Source organism: Nanorana parkeri, unplaced genomic scaffold (genome assembly GCF_000935625.1).
Source record: "Nanorana parkeri isolate BGI_ZX_2015 unplaced genomic scaffold, ASM93562v1 scaffold92, whole genome shotgun sequence".
NCBI lineage: Eukaryota > Metazoa > Chordata > Amphibia > Anura > Dicroglossidae > Nanorana > Nanorana parkeri.
In genome coordinates this window covers 2312993-2334035 of record NW_017306360.1, presented here as the reverse complement: position 1 = coordinate 2334035, position 21043 = coordinate 2312993, and the positions used below count along the sequence as shown (strand labels likewise).

The window sequence follows — 21043 nt, the reverse complement described above, 5'->3', positions numbered from 1 at the left end:
TGACTTCGTGGGTCCGCCTTTGCTCTATGTCATCTACTGGCTCTTCCTCCGGGGCTACCTGCTCTATTCACACGAGCTACAGGTAAGTCCGTAACTGATCTCCAACCATTATATGTGTCTTATTCCCTGTGTGAATGCGGCTCAGTATCTAGGAACACTTTATTCTTGGAACTCATTGCTCACGATTAAACAGGATTTAGTTTTTGTTACTGCTTACGGTTGGCCCAGTTGGGTTATAATTAGATGACTTCATTTACTACAACCCCCTGTAAGGCACCAATGCTTGGACACGAACTTGGTCATGTCACATACACATTCATTTGCCTCCTGGTAATCTCCCGAAGAAACAGACTCTTTGATCTGAGAAATGCGTTGAGATGATCCTTCTTTATTAACTCCCCTTTTGAAGAAATTTTAAAGCGTAACAAAAAGTTTTGTATTATGAAAAATAAGATTTATTGGCAGCAAAGAAACATAGAACGATCCATCGAGTGGTCCATCGAACCTGCCCCTTTAAAAAAAAAGTTTTTTGCATCTTCTATCTTATTCTTTTTAACATTTATTTTTTTGTCCCAGTATGGATCTATATTTGCCCCGGTCATGTATAAATTCCCTTCCTGTTGACTGACCCGCTACTTCTGCTGGATGTTTGTTCCAATAATTAACTGCTCTTACAGTAAAATAATATTTTCTATTTTTTTTTTTTTTACATTCAATGTTTATTAAGGTTTTTAGGAAGGTGTAGAAATGAAAAAAAGAAACAATATCTTAAAGTAATACAGGAAATTTTTGAGAAAGAAGAAATATACTTCAATTCGAACAACTTAACCCAAACTCTCCAAAGAGTCACTAGTTGGTAAAATACATGAAATAACATACATATATACATGATGTTATAGTAATATAACAACCTCATCCTGAAATACTTAAGGTGCCCATACACCTTAAGATTATCAGCCGATTTTTGTATGCGATCGCGTTTTCGTGCGATATTCGTAAGGTTGATGGGCAGTGTACAACCGCAAATACTGAACAATCGTTCGACTTTTGACTAACCAGCAGGTTAGAAAACTTTGGTCGATCGTACAATTTTCGCAAGGTTGGTGACATTTCCGTACGTCAAAATACGTACCATTAACACTGATCAGACGAAAATACGTGCGGTCGATTACTGCAATTCGTCCAGGAGCTTTTTTAACTACCGCTGATTGAACCTTGCGATAATCGGGGCAGGATGGGGGCCATCGTACGAAGATTGTGATGATCGCGATTCGCAAGATGTATGGGCAGCTTTAGAAAGAGTCATAGACCCCAATCATGGGAGGTAAGCATGCTAAATAGGTAATGAAAATCATCTGTTACTCCTCCTTTGCTGGATTCTAAAGGTGCCCATACACTGTGCGATTATCGCGCGATAATCGCGGGAAATCCTGTGATCGTACTATAATCGCATAATCAGTGTGCGCAAGCGTACACTGCCCGTTCAGCATTGCAGTCATCGGAAGCCTGCCCCTCAGCGGGGCGGGCTTGCGATGATCGCAAGTACGATCTGCCTGTCCAAGATGGGCAGATTGTGCGTTTTTTTAATTACTTTACAACCCTACTAAGGTCTTGCGAGGGTTGTAAAGTGTATGGCCACCTTTGATGTATGATGAATAATAAGAACACAAAATGCAACATGACCCGAAGTAGGGGGATATATAGTAAGGTCAGGCTATCACTAATCTAGTGAAACATAGAAGAAGTAAGGAAAATACAGAACAAGAAATAGGTAAAAAGAACAAACAGTGTAAAGAAGAGCTAAAATAGGAACGAAGAAAGATAGACAGAGAAAAAGAAAATCAGAAAATAATACTTTCTAAGGATAGCTTTGAACTTTCCTCCTTCCTAGATTGGGTCATGTCCCCGTGTTCTTCATCTAAGCTTCCAATTGAAAGTGATGCCCCCTGAACATTTTTTGCTCCCCTAATTTTTTTTAAGTATTTTCCCTCTTTCCCTTCTATCCTCGAGGCTGTACATATAAGGCTCAGTCCAGTTATGCTTGGAGCTTAATGCCAATATTATTTATATAAAACTTCTTATTGAAATCATGTGAAAACATAATAAAAAACTCGAACCTTTGCACTGTTTCTTGATTGCAAGTCAATTTTTGAATTGTCTCCACGAGCAGCATGTACATAATATGGACACAAGTCCATCAATGTTGAACTCGATGGACTTGTGTCTTTTTTCAACATGACTAGCTATGTAACTATGTAGCTATATCGTGGAACTGGAAACAAAACATAAAAGTCCATTTGATAAATGTTTTAAATAAATGTAAACTTCATACTTTGGTCACCCATTGAATTGTTTTATTCGACTTGGAATCATCGATAGGTACTATTAGTACAATAGTCTTATTATAAGCACCATTTGTAGAATGGGGTGACACCAGTTTATGAAATGCTTCAAATTGCTGTGAAACTCTACAAGGGTCATAGAGTAAACCTGGCCATACACATGCTTACTATTTTTCTCAAGAAAAGAAAAGGTGAGAAATAACTAAATTCCTCTATCCATGCTAAAAAATTTCCCTGGCGATTACTATAGTCTTACCTCTGCAGCTCTCAAAATAGTCTAAGGCCGCATTCACACTGAGCGATTTATCGCATGGTAATTCCCGCGATATGGTGGCTATTTACCGCGCTCCAATGCATCTCAATGGGGCTCTGTCCGTCGCTGTCGCGGGTCGCGCGTCGCTACAGCAGGACCCTTTTTGGAGCGGATTTTGCCGCGATTCTAGCTTGCTCAATGCAAGCATTTGCACGATATCGCGCAAAATGCAAATCACGTGACAAACACGCGATTTGTGAATCACTCAATGTGAATGGGGCCTAAGGCCCCATTCACACTGAGCGACTTGCGGTATTGAGCGACTTTTTCCTATTGTGCTGTATGCAATCAGGAGCAAAATCGCTCGAAGTCGTTCACCAAGTGCATCCCTAATACAGACCCCCTCCCCCCCTCTAGTCCACTTACCGGACCTCAGAAACAGCATCAGTGCACAGTGAGGGGAAATGCTCCCCTTGGTTTTGTAAATCAGGGCCGAGGAGAAGTTTACGGGAGCCTTTCTCAGCTCTGTACTGTTGCAGAATCCAAAGTCTAAAGCCCCATTTACACCTGTGCATTTTATAGCCCAAGCACTACAATGATCAGCAGCAAGAATCCCATTGCCTTCAATGGCCCCTGCTCACATCTGAGCGATCTGCTGCTTCTAGCCTGTAGCTCGAAAAAGTACATGATCTTCTTTTGGGGCAGAAATAAGCATTTTGGACCCAATAGACTTCAATGGAAGGATCCAAGAGAGTGCATAAAGCGTTTTTTCACGTGTTTTCTTGCCTATTTACTAGCTTTTAATTGGGTTAAAAAAAGCTTGAGCCTGAAATGTGCACAAAATGTATGCACAAACACAAAAAACACCTGAAACAAAACGACCAAAGACACTTAGCTCGAGTGTGAATGAGGCCCTAATATTTTATACCAACTTGGTTATACTTTTGATAAATATTGTAACTTTGGTATAATATTTTTCTCAATCTTGGCTAAAGAATAAATGTAGCAATAGTTCACAGAAACACAACATTTTGACTGAAGTGTGTTGGCTTACTCAAAAATTTGCAATAAAAAGTTAAATAAAAAGTTCAAGTGTAAAAAAAATTTCCCAAGACTTCTCTCGAAAAAGACGAAGAGAAAGTTGCTTGATTTAGAGGAAACAGATCTGCTTAGCTGCAGTTTCAGTAGAACCACTATAGCTGCGTGCTTCAATCCAGCAGTGAAAGTGTTAGGGGGTGTTCCTGGCTGCTCTGTGTGTGTTGGCATTGTGCCAGGAGCTGTGCAGTCCGCCATCACACAGCTCCGAAGCCATGATATCTCCTTTCTCTAGACCCTGGCTCCTGTGAGTATGGGGGGTACAGCACAGAGCAGTGAGCGGAGTATGGGGGGTACAACACAGAGCAGTGAGCAGAGTATGGGGGGTACAGCACAGACTAGTGAGCGGAGTATGGGGGGTACAGCACAGAGCAGTGAGCAGAGTATGGGGGGTACAGCACAGAGCAGTGAGCAGAGTATGGGGGGTACAGCACAGAGCAGTGAGCAGAGTATGTGGGGTACAGCACAGAGCAGTGAATGCTGTACGGGGGGTAGCAGAGGAGGGCAAAAAGTTAAAGACGTTTGATGACTTACCTGGTCCGCCTTTGCTCTATGTCATCTACTGGCTCTTCCTCCGGGGCTACCTGCTCTATTCACACGAGCTACAGGTAAGTCCGTAACTGATCTCCAACCATTATATGTGTCTTATTACCTGTGTGAATGCGGCTCAGTATCTAGGAACACTTTATTCTTGGAACTCATTGCTCACGATTAAACAGGATTTAGTTTTTGTTACTGCTTACGGTTGGCCCAGTTGGGTTATAATTAGATGACTTCATTTACTACAACCCCCTGTAAGGCACCAATGCTTGGACACGAACTTGGTCATGTCACATACACATTCATTTGCCTCCTGGTAATCTCCCGAAGAAACAGACTCTTTGATCTGAGAAATGCGTTGAGATGATCCTTCTTTATTAACTCCCCTTTTGAAGAAATTTTAAAGCGTAACAAAAAGTTTTGTATTATGAAAAATAAGATTTATTGGCAGCAAAGAAACATAGAACGATCCATCGAGTGGTCCATCGAACCTGCCCCTTTAAAAAAAAAGTTTTTTGCATCTTCTATCTTATTCTTTTTAACATTTATTTTTTTGTCCCAGTATGGATCTATATTTGCCCCGGTCATGTATAAATTCCCTTCCTGTTGACTGACCCGCTACTTCTGCTGGATGTTTGTTCCAATAATTAACTGCTCTTACAGTAAAATAATATTTTCTATTTTTTTTTTTTTTACATTCAATGTTTATTAAGGTTTTTAGGAAGGTGTAGAAATGAAAAAAAGAAACAATATCTTAAAGTAATACAGGAAATTTTTGAGAAAGAAGAAATATACTTCAATTCGAACAACTTAACCCAAACTCTCCAAAGAGTCACTAGTTGGTAAAATACATGAAATAACATACATATATACATGATGTTATAGTAATATAACAACCTCATCCTGAAATACTTAAGGTGCCCATACACCTTAAGATTATCAGCCGATTTTTGTATGCGATCGCGTTTTCGTGCGATATTCGTAAGGTTGATGGGCAGTGTACAACCGCAAATACTGAACAATCGTTCGACTTTTGACTAACCAGCAGGTTAGAAAACTTTGGTCGATCGTACAATTTTCGCAAGGTTGGTGACATTTCCGTACGTCAAAATACGTACCATTAACACTGATCAGACGAAAATACGTGCGGTCGATTACTGCAATTCGTCCAGGAGCTTTTTTAACTACCGCTGATTGAACCTTGCGATAATCGGGGCAGGATGGGGGCCATCGTACGAAGATTGTGATGATCGCGATTCGCAAGATGTATGGGCAGCTTTAGAAAGAGTCATAGACCCCAATCATGGGAGGTAAGCATGCTAAATAGGTAATGAAAATCATCTGTTACTCCTCCTTTGCTGGATTCTAAAGGTGCCCATACACTGTGCGATTATCGCGCGATAATCGCGGGAAATCCTGTGATCGTACTATAATCGCATAATCAGTGTGCGCAAGCGTACACTGCCCGTTCAGCATTGCAGTCATCGGAAGCCTGCCCCTCAGCGGGGCGGGCTTGCGATGATCGCAAGTACGATCTGCCTGTCCAAGATGGGCAGATTGTGCGTTTTTTTAATTACTTTACAACCCTACTAAGGTCTTGCGAGGGTTGTAAAGTGTATGGCCACCTTTGATGTATGATGAATAATAAGAACACAAAATGCAACATGACCCGAAGTAGGGGGATCTATAGTAAGGTCAGGGTATCACTAATCTAGTGAAACATAGAATAAGTAAGGAAAATACAGAACAAGAAATAGGTAAAAAGAACAAACAGTGTAAAGAAGAGCTAAAATAGGAACGAAGAAAGATAGACAGAGAAAAAGAAAATCAGAAAATAATACTTTCTAAGGATAGCTTTGAACTTTCCTCCTTCCTAGATTGGGTCATGTCCCCGTGTTCTTCATCTAAGCTTCCAATTGAAAGTGATGCCCCCTGAACATTTTTTGCTCCCCTAATTTTTTTTAAGTATTTTCCCTCTTTCCCTTCTATCCTCGAGGCTGTACATATAAGGCTCAGTCCAGTTATGCTTGGAGCTTAATGCCAATATTATTTATATAAAACTTCTTATTGAAATCATGTGAAAACATAATAAAAAACTCGAACCTTTGCACTGTTTCTTGATTGCAAGTCAATTTTTGAATTGTCTCCACGAGCAGCATGTACATAATATGGACACAAGTCCATCAATGTTGAACTCGATGGACTTGTGTCTTTTTTCAACATGACTAGCTATGTAACTATGTAGCTATATCGTGGAACTGGAAACAAAACATAAAAGTCCATTTGATAAATGTTTTAAATAAATGTAAACTTCATACTTTGGTCACCCATTGAATTGTTTTATTCGACTTGGAATCATCGATAGGTACTATTAGTACAATAGTCTTATTATAAGCACCATTTGTAGAATGGGGTGACACCAGTTTATGAAATGCTTCAAATTGCTGTGAAACTCTACAAGGGTCATAGAGTAAACCTGGCCATACACATGCTTACTATTTTTCTCAAGAAAAGAAAAGGTGAGAAATAACTAAATTCCTCTATCCATGCTAAAAAATTTCCCTGGCGATTACTATAGTCTTACCTCTGCAGCTCTCAAAATAGTCTAAGGCCGCATTCACACTGAGCGATTTATCGCATGGTAATTCCCGCGATATGGTGGCTATTTACCGCGCTCCAATGCATCTCAATGGGGCTCTGTCCGTCGCTGTCGCGGGTCGCGCGTCGCTACAGCAGGACCCTTTTTGGAGCGGATTTTGCCGCGATTCTAGCTTGCTCAATGCAAGCATTTGCACGATATCGCGCAAAATGCAAATCACGTGACAAACACGCGATTTGTGAATCACTCAATGTGAATGGGGCCTAAGGCCCCATTCACACTGAGCGACTTGCGGTATTGAGCGACTTTTTCCTATTGTGCTGTATGCAATCAGGAGCAAAATCGCTCGAAGTCGCTCGAAAAAAGGGTCATGTAGGAGCGACAAGCTACAGCGACGAGCTACAAGCAATATTGAGCGATATTGAGTGGCGAGATGTGAACAACTCCATTGAAATGGATTGGAGAAGCTACATAGAGCGATATCGCGTGGAAATATGAGCGATATCGCTGCAAAAATCTCTCGATAAATCGCTCAGTGTGAATGGGGCCTAACAGTGACAGCTACAGCTGATTCCACCCAAACTCTGTTCACAAACGATGATTGATTGGAAGGGCCACCCATGGAAAACATTTCAGCCATTTACCAGGAAACAGACAAAATTTGATTCATGTAAACCCAGCTTTATGTGCATTTAGTTTGGCAGATCCTTTGGACTTGCTGTGAATTATCTTTAACCCTCTGGTGTATCTGCATAGCCTGGAATTACTGCATCTGCTTTGGGATCTCTGTAACCTGTGATTCATTTATCTAAGAGATGAGAGTGTAGCGATTCTAGACAATGTAGTCAGCTGGGTCTTGTTTAATATTGTGGATACAGATTCTCCAGAACGCCCTTGCTATTAGAATATAGATATCCTACGCGTGTTAGCTATATCAGGAGACCATGCTCGGAACTTACCTGCCAGCATTTGGGGTTTAAAAATGTTCCTGCATTGGGATTTTGTTCTGGCCCCATGAGTTCTACGCAACTGCCTGTCAATCATCTTCTCTTGGGTTATGTAAGGGCAGGTGGCTGGGGGCTTAGAAGAAGAGTGTAGAAGAAGTGCCCCTTGGAGTATGTGGCAGGGCCCCACCTGTCACAATGGGCCGTAGATCATGCTGCGTCATACGTTGGGATTACCTAGTTGGAAAGAAATGCCCTGTAGACAGGGCCGGATTTCCCACAAGGCCAACCAAGGCCTGGCCTAGCAGGGAGTAGAGGGGCAGCAGGGGTGTGGAATTCCTATTTGCAGATAGTGATGTCTGGTAATTGCAAAAAAGTGGATGTTCTGCCACCTAGTTGGAGAGAAAAGGAAAATGTACATTTAATGTTTCCACTGTTCAATTACCGTCTTTTGGAGTAAAGTTTAAATTCTTTCTATCCAAACCCATCTGGACATTCTTTACTCTGTGCTGGGATAAGGAAGAGAGAGAAAGAGGGAGCTGTATAGCATCGGTGTGGGGACTGTTCATGCAGCGAGGGCTGGGGAGCCTGGTACCCGGTCTGTCCTTGTAAGGGGTAAACTAAGTGCTAAAGATAACACTCATAGGCTGTACTTGTGATAATGGGACAAGGGATGCATGAGATATGTGTGTGTAAAGGGAGCCAGTGGAAGCCATTCTATGGTCTTCGGAGGTTGTCGTGGGGTAAGGAGCTCGCCTCCAGAGACTAAGCCTATGTTCAAATTAGTTTTTGGTAGTTGAAATGGGCAGAAGATGTGGGGTTCTCATTCCAAGACCCAAGGAAGAACCGGCCTTCCACTTGATAACCAGAGTTTATGTCTATATAACAATAGACTTTGTCTTGTATGGGTTTTAATGCCATTCTTTTCATCCAAGAGCTTACAACTAACTAGCACAAGGAGCCAATCAGTTCATGTGTTGACAAAGAACATGCTCACAGAAGGAGAGAGCAGATTGACACAGAGATGATCCCATCACTGTACTCCTTCTCCTCCACTGTCTAATGTAGAGGGTGGGTTGAGGACATGGGATAGCTTTGGATTGAAGGTAAGGTGAATATTGCAACAAATTCTACCTTTTTAACTTTAATTTTAACGAGTTGTTTTTCTAAAAAAAAAAAAAAAGAAATAACAAAATGTCTACTTTAGCTGACAATGTCAAGAAAGTGGAGTTGGACTTTATTAACTAAAGCTGGAGATATTATTTGCAAGGGAAGAATCCACTCCATGTGAAACACCAGTAAGTTAAAATACTGCATTATGCAATGGCTTTTTCACTTGTTCCCTTTACGGATATAGATTACAGCGGGGGTAGGGAAACCTGGAGAGGTGGAGATCTACCTGAACAGCATAGAAGAGATCAAAGATCACCAGGGTGCAGCACACACTTTTTTCTTTTTTTAAAGGAGATAACTCAACAAGGCTTCATTAAGGCTTCATTTCCATGGCTGCAGAGGGCTGTACACCAGCCAGATCAGTGTATTTCTGAGGCGAGGATGCCTTGGTGCATGCTATCAGCTGTGGCCACTCAGCCTGTACAGTTTAATGACAAGCTATGCAGTCGTTCATGGCTGTTCACACATGGAGTAATTTACCTGTCGTTAGAGACAGATGAGTTTGTATGTCAGTAGTATGTAACACAGAATGCAGGGGCCATGAGTAAGTAATGCAGAGGTCAGGAGTAAGTAATGCAGAGTTCATAGACCAGTAGTAAGTAACAAGTAGTGCAGTAGTCGGTAGTATGTATTGTCGAGTGCAGGGTCCAGTAGTATGTATCACACAGTGTAGGGGTCAGTGTTATATAACCCACCAGTGCAGGGGTCATTAGTATGTAATGCACAGTGCAAGGATCAGTAGTATTTAATGCATAGTAATATGTAATGCAAAGTGCATAAGTTTGTAAGTAACGCAGAGTGCGGGGGTCAGTAGTATGTAGCACACAGTGCAGTAGTCAGTAGTATATAACACACAGTGCAGGGGTCAGTAGTATATAACACACAGTGCAGGGGTCAGTAGTATATAACACACAGTGCAGGGGTCAGTAGTATATAACACACAGTGCAGGGGTCAGTAGTATATAGCGCACAGTGAAGGGGTCAGTAGTATGTAGCACACAGTGCAGGGGTCAGTAGTATGTAATGTACAGTGCAGGGATCATTAGTAAGTAAGGCAGAGTACACGACGGAGTCACGATCTACCAGTCTCATGGTCAAAATTCATCTGGTAGGCTGAGATTGATTGGTTGCTCACAAACAGATTACACTGATACAGGTCACACTAATATAGACCTTCTCCTATCAGATACTGCAATCAACCAGTTGACAGCAGCGTCTGAGGAGGGATCACTTCATAAATAAGCAATCAGCCATCTGCATGATATTTTTTCTTAACACTCTATTCACCAAAATCATTAGGTCAGGATTTTTGTTACATTGTCAAAGTCTGTTGACACACGACATTGTAAACGCACAATAGTGAAGAGAACGGTCATTCTTCTGGCTATGCAGGGTGGCAGCTATAAATTGCTAGACCGGCTGAGCAGATTCGCATATCTCTGGCAGAAAAACTGATCACATACCTCTCTTCCTCTCTGCTTTAAAGCAGAAGTGCTCCCAGAAAATGACTTTTAACAAGTAGGATTTTTGGCAGAAGAGACTTATTACCAAAATTGTTCTGCCTGGTTTCAAACATAGTTCATAGTGAAGTTCTCCTTTGTCTTTTGTGAGCTTCTGCATGAATGAAGCCCGCAAACTGTTGTTGCACACTTCGTTCATTTTATTAAGTTAACAGCTATGTCTCCCTTTGATTCCTGTCTTGCAGGACGTTTTGAAGAAGACATATGGGCCTATGTGGAAAATCTCTCTCGGAATGTATAATATGGTTCAAATAGCAGATGCGGATCTCGTAGAGGCATTACTGAGACAGGAGGGGAAATACCCAATGAGAGTGGACAACCACCCCTGGAAAGATCACCGGCACCTTAGGAACCTGGCCTGTGGCCCTTTAACTGCGTATGTTTATACACACTGAGTTGTTAATGGTTCCCCTGGCTCTTTGTCATCTGTAGGGGTCTCATTGTACATACACTCCACCAAGCACTTTATTGGGAGCACTACAGTATTACATTGCCACCATAAAGGGATACACGTGGTCAAAAGTATGCCTAATTTAAATGGTGCCCGAGGGACAGAACAACAGCTGACGATGTAGTTTTCCTGGATTTTCAATGTTCCCTATAGGGGGGGGGGGTGTATTGCTCTTTATTTCCCTAGTGGGTCCAACCAGTGCAGCTGGAACTTTATTGAGAGAGCACTCTTACCTTTGGGCATAATTCTGAAGTGGAGTGACCATGGCTCTGGAACTGTACAGACTGTCTGTTAAAAATAAGTCAACTGGACTTGCTGAATTTTTCTTGAAGATGTTTCACTGGACATCCGACCAACTTTCTCAATTTCTACAGGTGGCTGAGGGTACAAAATGGTGTCACGCCGATGACCACACAGGAAGCTAGGAAAATCTCCCCAGTGGACCTCAATAAAAACTAAACAGAGGTTTTTTACAGATATACCATGACTTGGATGAATGAGAACCTTCACAGACATATGTACAGACTATGGACTGTTTGCATTATTCTTCTGTAAATAAAGAAGAATTATGTTCCAGCTGAGTATGGACCGAGTCTGTGTGTTCCTAAGTTACACTGTGTGGCCTATACCTAGAGAGCTCAATGTAGCAGCGGGCTCAGGGCAGGATTGTGTGGTTGAATACTGACGGTGGATCAGTTGGCCGGGCTGGTTCCTCGGGTAGAGGTGATGCTCCACTTGAGCTCCCCGTTTCTCATGGGCCTCAGGTTTGTGACATGGGCCTCCTAAGGACTGGACCTGGAACCACAGAGTCCTGCTCAACCCTAGGGCTGAAGTTTGAACCTGAAGGTGTAGTGGAGCCCGTGAAATTCCTTGCACCTAAATATTCCACGGTCAACTGTTATTGGTATTATAACAAAGTGGAAGCAACTGGGAACAACAGCAACTCAGCCACGAAGTGGTAGGCCACGTAAAATTACAGAGTGGGGTCAGTGCATGCTGAAGCCCACAGTGCGCAGAAGTCGCCAACTGTCTGCAGAGTCAGTAGCTAAAGACCTCCAAACTTTGTGGCACAACAACAGTGTGTAGAGAGCTTCATGGAATGGGTTTCCATGGCCTAGCAGCTACATCCAAGACTTACATCACCAAGTGCAATGCAAAGCGTAAGATGCAGTGGTGTAAAGCACGCTGCCACGGAACTCTAGAGAAGTGGAGACGTGTTCTCTGAGTGACAAATCACACTTCTCTGTCTGGCAATCCGATGGACGTGTCTGGGTTTGGCGGTTGCCAGGAGAACGGTACTTGCCTGACTGCATTGTGCCAAGTGTAAGGTTTGGTGGAGGGGGATTATGGTGTGGGGTTGTTTCTCAGGGGTTGGGCAAGGCCCCTTAGTTCCAGTGATGGGAACTTTTAAGGCATCAGCATACCAAGAAATATTGGACTTTGTGGGAACAGTTTGGGGATGGCCCTTTCCTGTTCCAACATGACTGCGCAGCAGTGCACAAAGCAAGGTCCATAAAGACATGGATGAGCGAGTTTGGGGTGAAGGAACTTGACTGGCCTGCACAGAGTCCTGACCTCAACCCGATAGAACACCTTTGGGATGAATTAGAGTGGAGACTGCGAGCCAGGTCTTCTCGTCCAACATCAGTACCTGACTTCACAAATGGTCCAACATTCCCATAGACACACTTCTAAACCTTGGAGATGCCTTCCCAGAAGAGGTGAAGCTGTTATAGCGGCAAAGGGCGGAGCCAACCCAATACTGAACCCTACGGTCTATGACTGAGATGCCATCAAAGTTCATCTGCGTGTAAAGGCCGGCGTCCCAATACTTTTGGCAATATAGTGTACAATACTCACATTGGCTGTTGCATTCAAGCAATGATCAATTGGTATTAACAAGGCCAGTGTGTGCCAATAAAACATACTATGGCACCACCAGCCAGGACTGTTAACAAAAAGCCTGTTGGGTCCTCCCAAAATAATAGACAGCTTTCTTCTGTCTCTTGAGGGCTTTGGTGTAGCCATGTCTGGATGGGAGCTACCAACTCCTCCCACCTACTGTGACCAATATCATTACATCCATTCCACTGTGAGCTGTAGTATCTGGGAGGGGGAGCACAAGAAACACAATTAGAGGAGGTTTTGGTTCAATCAGGGGAGGTAAAGAAATGTTGACCCGTTTGTAATACTAATGCATTGGGCAAATACCTGTATTTATCTCTGCAGGGAGGGTCACCGCTGGTACACACTGCGCACTGTGCTCAACAAGAGGATGCTGAAGCCCGCAGAGGCCGTTCTGTACACCAGGGCCATCAATGAGGTGGTGACTGACTTCCTGAGCTCACTGGATGTTGTGAGGAAGGATACGCCCTCTGGAGTCATGGTGAACGACATCGCTAATGTCTTATATCGCTTTGCATTTGAAGGTGAGGCGGCTGTAGGTATAAAATGGTGTCACACCGATGACCACACAGGAAGCTAGGGAATATCTCCCCAGTGGACCTCAATAAAAACTAAACGGAGGTTGCAATTCTTTCCTGGTGTACCCAGAGCAGAATATGAATTGTGGCCATTTCCTATCTCCTTTAAAGCCTTCTATTATCTCCCTCCTCCATGGAAATCGAAATTAGCAGTCCTAAGCCTGCTGGAGATTCAAACCAAATGCAATAAGGGAAAGAGATAAGAGATGTGAAGGAGTAACTTTCCATAGTCATGGTTGGGGCCTAGTCACTTCATGGGCCTTGTGGCAATGTTACCCCATACACCCAGGGGCGTATCTGCCGCGAGGCAAACAAGGCGTTTGCCTGGAGCGGCAGATTCGCTGAGGGCGGCGTTGCTGCCTTGCCTAGGGCAGCAGCAAAGGTAAATACACCGCTGCATACACCTCCTATAATCTCGCCTCACCTTGGCCCCCAAAATGGCTGCCCTCATTCTGCACTGAACACCCTTGTCTGTCCTGTATTTAACTCTGTATATCTCTCTCTCCTTCCTCTCCTCCTCCAGGAATTTCATACATCTTATTTGAGACCCGGATTGGTTGTCTGGAAAAAAATATCCCCCCGGAGTCCCAAAACTTTATTGACTCCATCGGAGCCATGATGAAATACTCTATGTATGTGAGCTTTCTTCCAACTTGGACCAAAAATGTGCTGCCCTATCACAGATTGTACCTGGAGAAGTGGGACAACATTTTTGAATTCGGTAAGTTTGAGTGTGGAAAAAAACCCATAATTGGGTGCAAAAAGGAATGCGCACCCAATGAGGCTGTTGCCATGGATGACTGTTGTCATAGGTTACTGCTGATCAATGCTCTTTTTTTCTATTAAAGTGGATGTAAACTCAATCACCTAAAATCTTATTTAAGCTTAACCACTTTTTGTCCAGAGCAACTTTTTAATCCCTGCACACACATGTTAAAACTAGGGATTCACCGATACTGATTTTTCGGTATCGAGCACAAGTACCGATATTTGCTTCCGGTACTCGGCAATACCCGATACCGCTACTTCCACTGGCATGGAGCCGGCTTCCCGAGCAATCTTGACAGCCTGAAACCGGAAGTGACAAAGTCACCGTCACTTCCAGTTTCAGTGAGCAGAGGGGAGATCAGCCGCTGGAAATGTGCAGATCTTCCTTCAATTTAGTCTCACACACCCACCATCTCCTCTCCACTCTAACTCTCTACTCTTTCTCTCACTTTCCCTCTGTATCTTCTCCCCTTATGCTCTCCCTCCTCTGTCTGTTCTCTACTCTCTCTCCCTCCCCTTTCCTCCCCTCTCTTTTTCCATTCTCTTCTCTCGCTTTCACGTCCTTTGCCCACTATTTGCTCAGATTATGGAGAGCTGGCTTTTTCATTGAGCAGAGATCAATGTTTATTCTGATGGTCCTTTGTGGTTCAGCAATTTTGTCTTTTGATTAAATCCATAGGAAGCAAAATGATCAATCAGAAGATGGAGAAGATACAAGCTCGGTTGGACCGTGGGGAGGAGGTGCAGGGGGAGTACCTAACCTACCTGCTGTCCAGTGGAACACTGACCGATAAGGAGGTGAACAGCAGTGTGGCAGAGCTGCTGTTGGCCGGAGTGGACACGGTAAGTACATTGTATACAAGTTCTTCCATGTGCTATAATATTCCAATCATTTCCAGTAAGTAGTGCTGCACAGTGGTTGTGCTTTACGTTTCCTGTGTCTGCATGCAAACCTATTAATCCACCTGGACAATAGAGTCGCTAAGTGGTTTATCCTGTAATCTCAGCAGTTGTTGAGCATCAGTGTTGAGTAGTTACCTGATATGCAGACAGTCACCATAGAAGAAATCTTTACATTTACATTTATTGAATATGGCCTTGAATCCACTAAACAGCTAACTATTACAGCACCCTGACTTGCTGATTGGAGAATGAAGGAGAAGCATGAAATACTTACATAGGATCTGTTTTATATGCCAAAGAATTTGTATTTCTGTCTATCCCAGGGATCCCAACCTGAAATAAGCAATTTCAGGGAGGTGCCCATCTCATTTTAGTGAGGTGCCCTCTGTAACCCCTCCCCCTCCCCATCCATGGGGAGGGGGGGGGAGCACCCCCCTCCTGAAATGATGGCAGATAGCAAAGAAGCTATTGCTTCCCACGCTATCTGCTGTTTTTTTAGTATTCTGACACCTGCTGCAAAAAAAACCAACAGCATAGGAATTAAAAGCTAGATTGCTATTGGCTATTTCAATTTGCAATAGCCAATAGCAAGCTGGCTATTGCACCCGCCCTCTGCTGCTGTCAGTCAGCAGAGGAAGACCTGACGGAGAAATTCAGGTCCACCTCTGCTGATTGACAGTAGCAGGGGGCGGGTACAATAGCTAGTCTGCTATTGCAAATTGAAATAGCCAATCGCAATCTAGCTATTCATTCCTAGGCCTTTTTTCTTTTTCTTTTCTGACTGACAGTGGCCCCCGATATCAACAGAAAAAAAAAAAACTAAAAATTTACTATGCTAAATGTTTCTCTCCCAGGCGGCCGGGAGCCACTATCTGATAGCGGGAGACTCCCGGAACAGGAGTTGAGATGTCTGCTATCCAGTCCTGAAATCTACACAACTCTGCCACACAGCACAGTCCTTTCTGGTATGACAGGAGACCTGATATTTCTCTGGTGCAGTAAAGTGACACTTACAGGTCTTGTCCCTCCCGCAACCTGTAACTGGACAGCAAAAGTGGAGCAGCAGACTAATTCTTTCATATACACTGTATATACTCACTCGGCTCTCTGCTCCAGTCAGGAAATTTATATACAAGCAGCAGAGCCTGACTGACCCCTAGTGCTGGCCCTATCTCTCAGGGTCTGAGTGGTGTTGTGCAGGAGATTACAGAAGGCTGTAATCAAGACAAATGTAGGCGTATGTTCTAGAGACACTAGATATGAGATTGTAGTGATTGGGTTTATAAATTAATATATTGATCTTTGGAACATATTAAGTAAAAAAGAGACAATAAACCAGATTTTTCCTGCATGCAGCTGCACACTGAAATGTGTTTATTATGTTTCCCATCTTTTATGTGGCTATGACTATGTAAACTATTGCGCAATCACAACATGACATGACAAGTTGGTCGGTAAACTTTGGTTTCCCTCTCCATGTAACAATATTATTATATGGGATTTATATAGCACCAGCAGTGTGTGCAAGGCTGTACAGTATAAAGAGAGACAATGCAATTTTAATAAAATTCAAGGCAGGCAGGTTGGGAGGGCCCTACCTGTGAGGCGATGAGTTGATTGGAAAAGTAAAATTGCATTTGTTAGGTAGAGGTGGGATAGGCTTCCCCTGAAGGGGTGAGTTTACAGGAGGAGATAGCCGGACAGCATTGGTAAGAGCATTCCAGAGGATGGGAGAGGCTCTGGAGAAGTCCTGGAGGTGAGCATGCAAGAAGAGCATGAAGAACCTAGAGATCAGAAGGTCTTGGGAAGAGCAAAGAAGATGGCTTGGGTGATATTTTGAAACAATGTTGGTAATGTAGCAGGCAGTAAAGTTGTGGACGGCTTAGTATGCTGTTTAGCATTTTGAATGTTATTCATTGGGTGAGTAGAAGTCAGTGGAAGGATCAGGGCCGGATTTAATCCACCTGCCGCCCCAAGGCCAGGTTCTTAGTGTGCACCGGCGCCCGCAACTTCCCCACAGGGTCACCGCTGTCGCCCGTCGGCACTCTGCCGCCCCGAGGCCGGACCTCGGTGGCCTTGTGGGAAATCCGTGCCTGGGAAGGATGGCAGCATTCACAATAGACTGAAGGGGGGATAGCCTGTGTAGAGGTGGGCCAACAAAGAGGGAGTTACAATTGTCGGGGTGAGAGACGACAGGGCAGTGAATTAGTAGCTTGGTGGCATCATTGGTTAAGAAGCATATTTTAGAGATGTTATGGAGGTGAAGGCTGCAAGGTTTTGACAGTGATGGACTGTAGGGCTGAAAGAAGAGGAGAGAGTCCAGGATTACATCCAGCACATTAGCATGAGTGAGGAGATGGATTATTGTGATATTGATATCATTATCCTTGTGTTCAATGCCCTCAGACATCCAACACCCTCTCCTGGGCACTGTATCACCTGGCCAGGGACCCAGAGATCCAGGAATCCCTTTATCAGGAGGTGAACGACATTGTCCCAGGTGATGCTATACCCACCGCCGAGGATATCGCCAAGATGCCACTGCTGAAATCTGCGATTAAGGAAACACTCCGGTACTTTTCATTTATATCCATTCCCCCGTGGTTGTAGTATCCATCCAAATACCAAACATTTAATTTATGGGTAGAGCGTACCCGGCTGGTGGCATACACATCTTGGTGAGGCACTCCCAGTTTGCCTTCTTCTCACACCCTGGAGTCTCTGTCTTAATGCTGAATGTTTCTGTCCGTCCAGTAGGTAAATGACCTTTCTACTGGGGTCCTCAACATCTAGTAGAAGAATCCAGTCTGACCCCCAGCTAAAACTGAAATATGGTTTTGGAGAGGAATTATCTTTTTGCATTACAGTATAGCCCATTTAACTAAATGGCTTACTGATGCTTTAATATGAGGGGAGGCCAAAAAGTTCTTACCCTCCCCATGATCCAGATGTGCTAGGGATCTGAAATCTAGTCCACTGACTCTTCCTTCTCTACATATCCACCTCCTATGGTTACACACTTTTCACATCTGTGGAACAGACCTTTAATACCATCTGCGTGGAAGTATGCAGATATGGAGGAAGGAAAACCAGCTATCAACTTCAGTAATGACTGCCTCATCATTGTGGAAACGTCTTCCCCGTAAATGTTTCTTCAGATTTGGAAACAGGAAGAAGTCCGAGGGTGCCAGGCTAGTTGAGTATGGTGGATGGGGCAGAGATTCATAGCCACAATCGCAGTGACAGTTTCTGCAGCTCGATGTGCAGGTGCATTGTCAGCTAGCTGCAACACACCTTTTGATAGGCTCAGTATTCAACTTTGCCCAGCATGACACCTACTCCATTTCTCTTGGCTCTAACTATAATTTACCACGACCTACAAGAACACAATTTGGCATGCATATTACTAAGATATCCACCTATAAACCTGCAAGATTTCAGATCCCTAGCACATCTAGATCATGGTGAGGGTAAGAACGTATTGGCCTCCCCTCGTATAATACAGTGAGTTACACCAATGCGGCCAGTCTAGGATACCACTCCATGCTTTTTGGACCTGTTGTTTCTCAGCCCCTAAGTGTACATAATATCAAATAACAAAGTAATGCCATACAACCTCAGGAGCTGGGAAACGATGGGTGAAGTCAGACAGTTGACAAGGCAGCAGCTGTTAGACCAAAGGTGACCTCTGACACTTTAAATTCTGCTGGGGTGGCGACTTTTGCTATAATGTAAAGGTATGCACATGAGGGGAAACGTGGATAGGTGTGAATCCAGTCTTAGTATGATAACAGCAGCTTAGCAGCTTTGCAGTGACAGTGCTCAGGAGTCAGGACTAGGTGCCAGCAGTTCTAAAATGTAACTTTCTCTCAGCATGAGAAAGATCATCTACAAATCGTGTTTGGGAAAGGGTGAGCAGAGGTGTCCCTATAATGAGGAGCCGCTGAATGCCCGGTTCATCTCTAGCATGCCTAGGGTATGATCTTCAGCTGCCCACCTATTAGCATTAACCGCCCTTCTTCTAATGCCCACAATAGCTGATGTCCACTCCAGTAGTATAATGCAGAATAACTTTTATTGAACATCTTCACTGGGGAGAGAAGGTATAGGGATTCTAAGCTTCCAGGGTGTAACAGACATAAGCTCCAGACTCACCAGACCTGGTTGGCATATCAGTGCAGATCCACTTGGGAGGCAGCGGATAGCAACTGAAGTAGCAGATAAGCAAAGATGAATACAGATGCTCAACAGAAAAGACACCGGCCATACTCCTGAAAGTCCTTAGGTTCCACCAAACTTCAAGAGTCATCATTGGTCCCGGTTCTCTTCCTCCAACAGCAACACAGGCCTCCTCCATGTTGGATCCCTCAGGGAGACATTTCCCTCACTACAGCCTATGCCCACCCCCAGGCCTCAGGCCTAGCCTGGGGGGGCATGCTGAACAGGACCCAGCCCTAATCCATGGCTCGTCCTGGCTAGTCTGAGCACATGGCAAATCCCTCCAGTATGTGTACCCTATCCTAGCATGCACCACTGGTTGAGAGAAATCCAGTGATTGGCTGCTGTACTGTACATACACTATAACATCTCTCATTGGCTGTCCTACAATAAGACAGAGTCACACTCCACCCAGAGGGGTACAGGCAATGCCAGACACCTGGAATTAACCAGATAACTGCCACTATAATCCAGACAGGCTTACTACAGCCCTGGCTACCACTAAATGTCTAGTAGCCACATCACAGAAGGTGATGGGGGCTACAGAGGCAACCTGAGGCTGTTGCCTCAGACTGTGTCTCTTTGGGTCATGTGGGGGGCGGAACATGGCACTAACAATTTGGCAGAGGTTCTAACCCTTTTTCAACCTACAAAAAGTTTGGACTGGAGTTCCAATTTAATAAACAGTTGAATTGATTGAATTCACCTTGTTTTTTCTTTTTTTAGGCTCTACCCAGTCCTACCGGGCAATTCCAGAACGAATGTTGAACAGGACATAACCCTCGGGGGCTACTGGTTTCCCAAAGGTGTAAGTGGATTGTGGATGAGTAAGGCGGCCCATAGATCCCCTGAGTGCTGCATAAACAGAAGAAGTTAGTTGCTACCCTAGCAGTTTAAAGAGGCTTTGGGTTAAAATTGAATAACTTTTGTTACTTTTAGAAGTTTTTAAACTGATGTTTTATATAGTGTTTACTACATATATTTGTTAGTTTTACATATACACGATACAGGATTCCCAGAGCACCAGAGGTCACAGGAGTAGCTGCTTGCCTTAATGCTGCATTTGCCTCAGTGAAATCTCTGACAAAGCCCTGTGATAAGGGTTTGTGACTGAGGGTTGCTGTGCAGAAGATCTTCTTTCAGGTTCCACATTTAACACTGCCTACGCGCATTCTATCCTGACATCAGAAGCTGAATGTTGTCTTGCTTGCAAAACTGAATATCTGACAGGTCTGCACAGTCATTTATAGTGTTGAGAGTCCCGGCCAGACATCTCCATTCTCTACTAAACCCTACTAAAGCCCCGATGAAGGGGGTTTAGTACCAACACAAAAATGTGTTGGTACATTTTACAGCTCAAATGAAAGGGGATTTTTCAAGCTTGGATGCTCTTTGGACTCTTCACTTGGCTTTCTTCATTTTTTACAGTTCTGGTATCACTCCTGCGGGAACATCTCTGGACAAAGAAAAGCCACTAGGGTCGGATTTCCCACAAGGCCAACCAAGGCCCGGCCTCGGGGCAGCAGGGAGTAGAGGGGCAGCAGGGGTGTGGAATTCCTATCTCCCAACGCCCGAAACACGCAGTTCTGGGCGCCGGGCGGGTAGTTGTTTTCTACATTTAGCCCCGCTTTGGGCACGCAGAGCAAACTGTATAGCGGGGAAGCCGCCGCTTGTTTTGTACAAGTGATCTCAGTGATGTCGCTGAGATCACTTGTATGCAGCCTTCAGGTCTGTCATTCTCCATGAGAAGGGGG

General features: G+C 44.0%; 1 protein-coding gene across 4 annotated transcripts in view; it reads left to right on the top strand.

Annotated features, from left to right (window-relative positions):
- The window catches only part of LOC108783885 (sterol 26-hydroxylase, mitochondrial-like), a 41987-nt gene that overhangs the window by 18751 nt on the left and 2193 nt on the right, over nucleotides 1-21043 (top strand). The window contains exons 3-7 of one of the 4 annotated variants that reach the window (XM_018552578.1): nucleotides 13147-13346; nucleotides 13924-14121; nucleotides 14848-15011; nucleotides 17478-17644; nucleotides 20016-20097. In XM_018552578.1, the coding sequence (XP_018408080.1) occupies nucleotides 13147-13346; nucleotides 13924-14121; nucleotides 14848-15011; nucleotides 17478-17644; nucleotides 20016-20097 (811 nt within the window). The remainder of the gene's footprint in view (nucleotides 1-13146; nucleotides 13347-13923; nucleotides 14122-14847; nucleotides 15012-17477; nucleotides 17645-20015; nucleotides 20098-21043) is intronic. The other 3 variants (XM_018552577.1, XM_018552576.1, XM_018552580.1) reach the window with 3 other exon arrangements.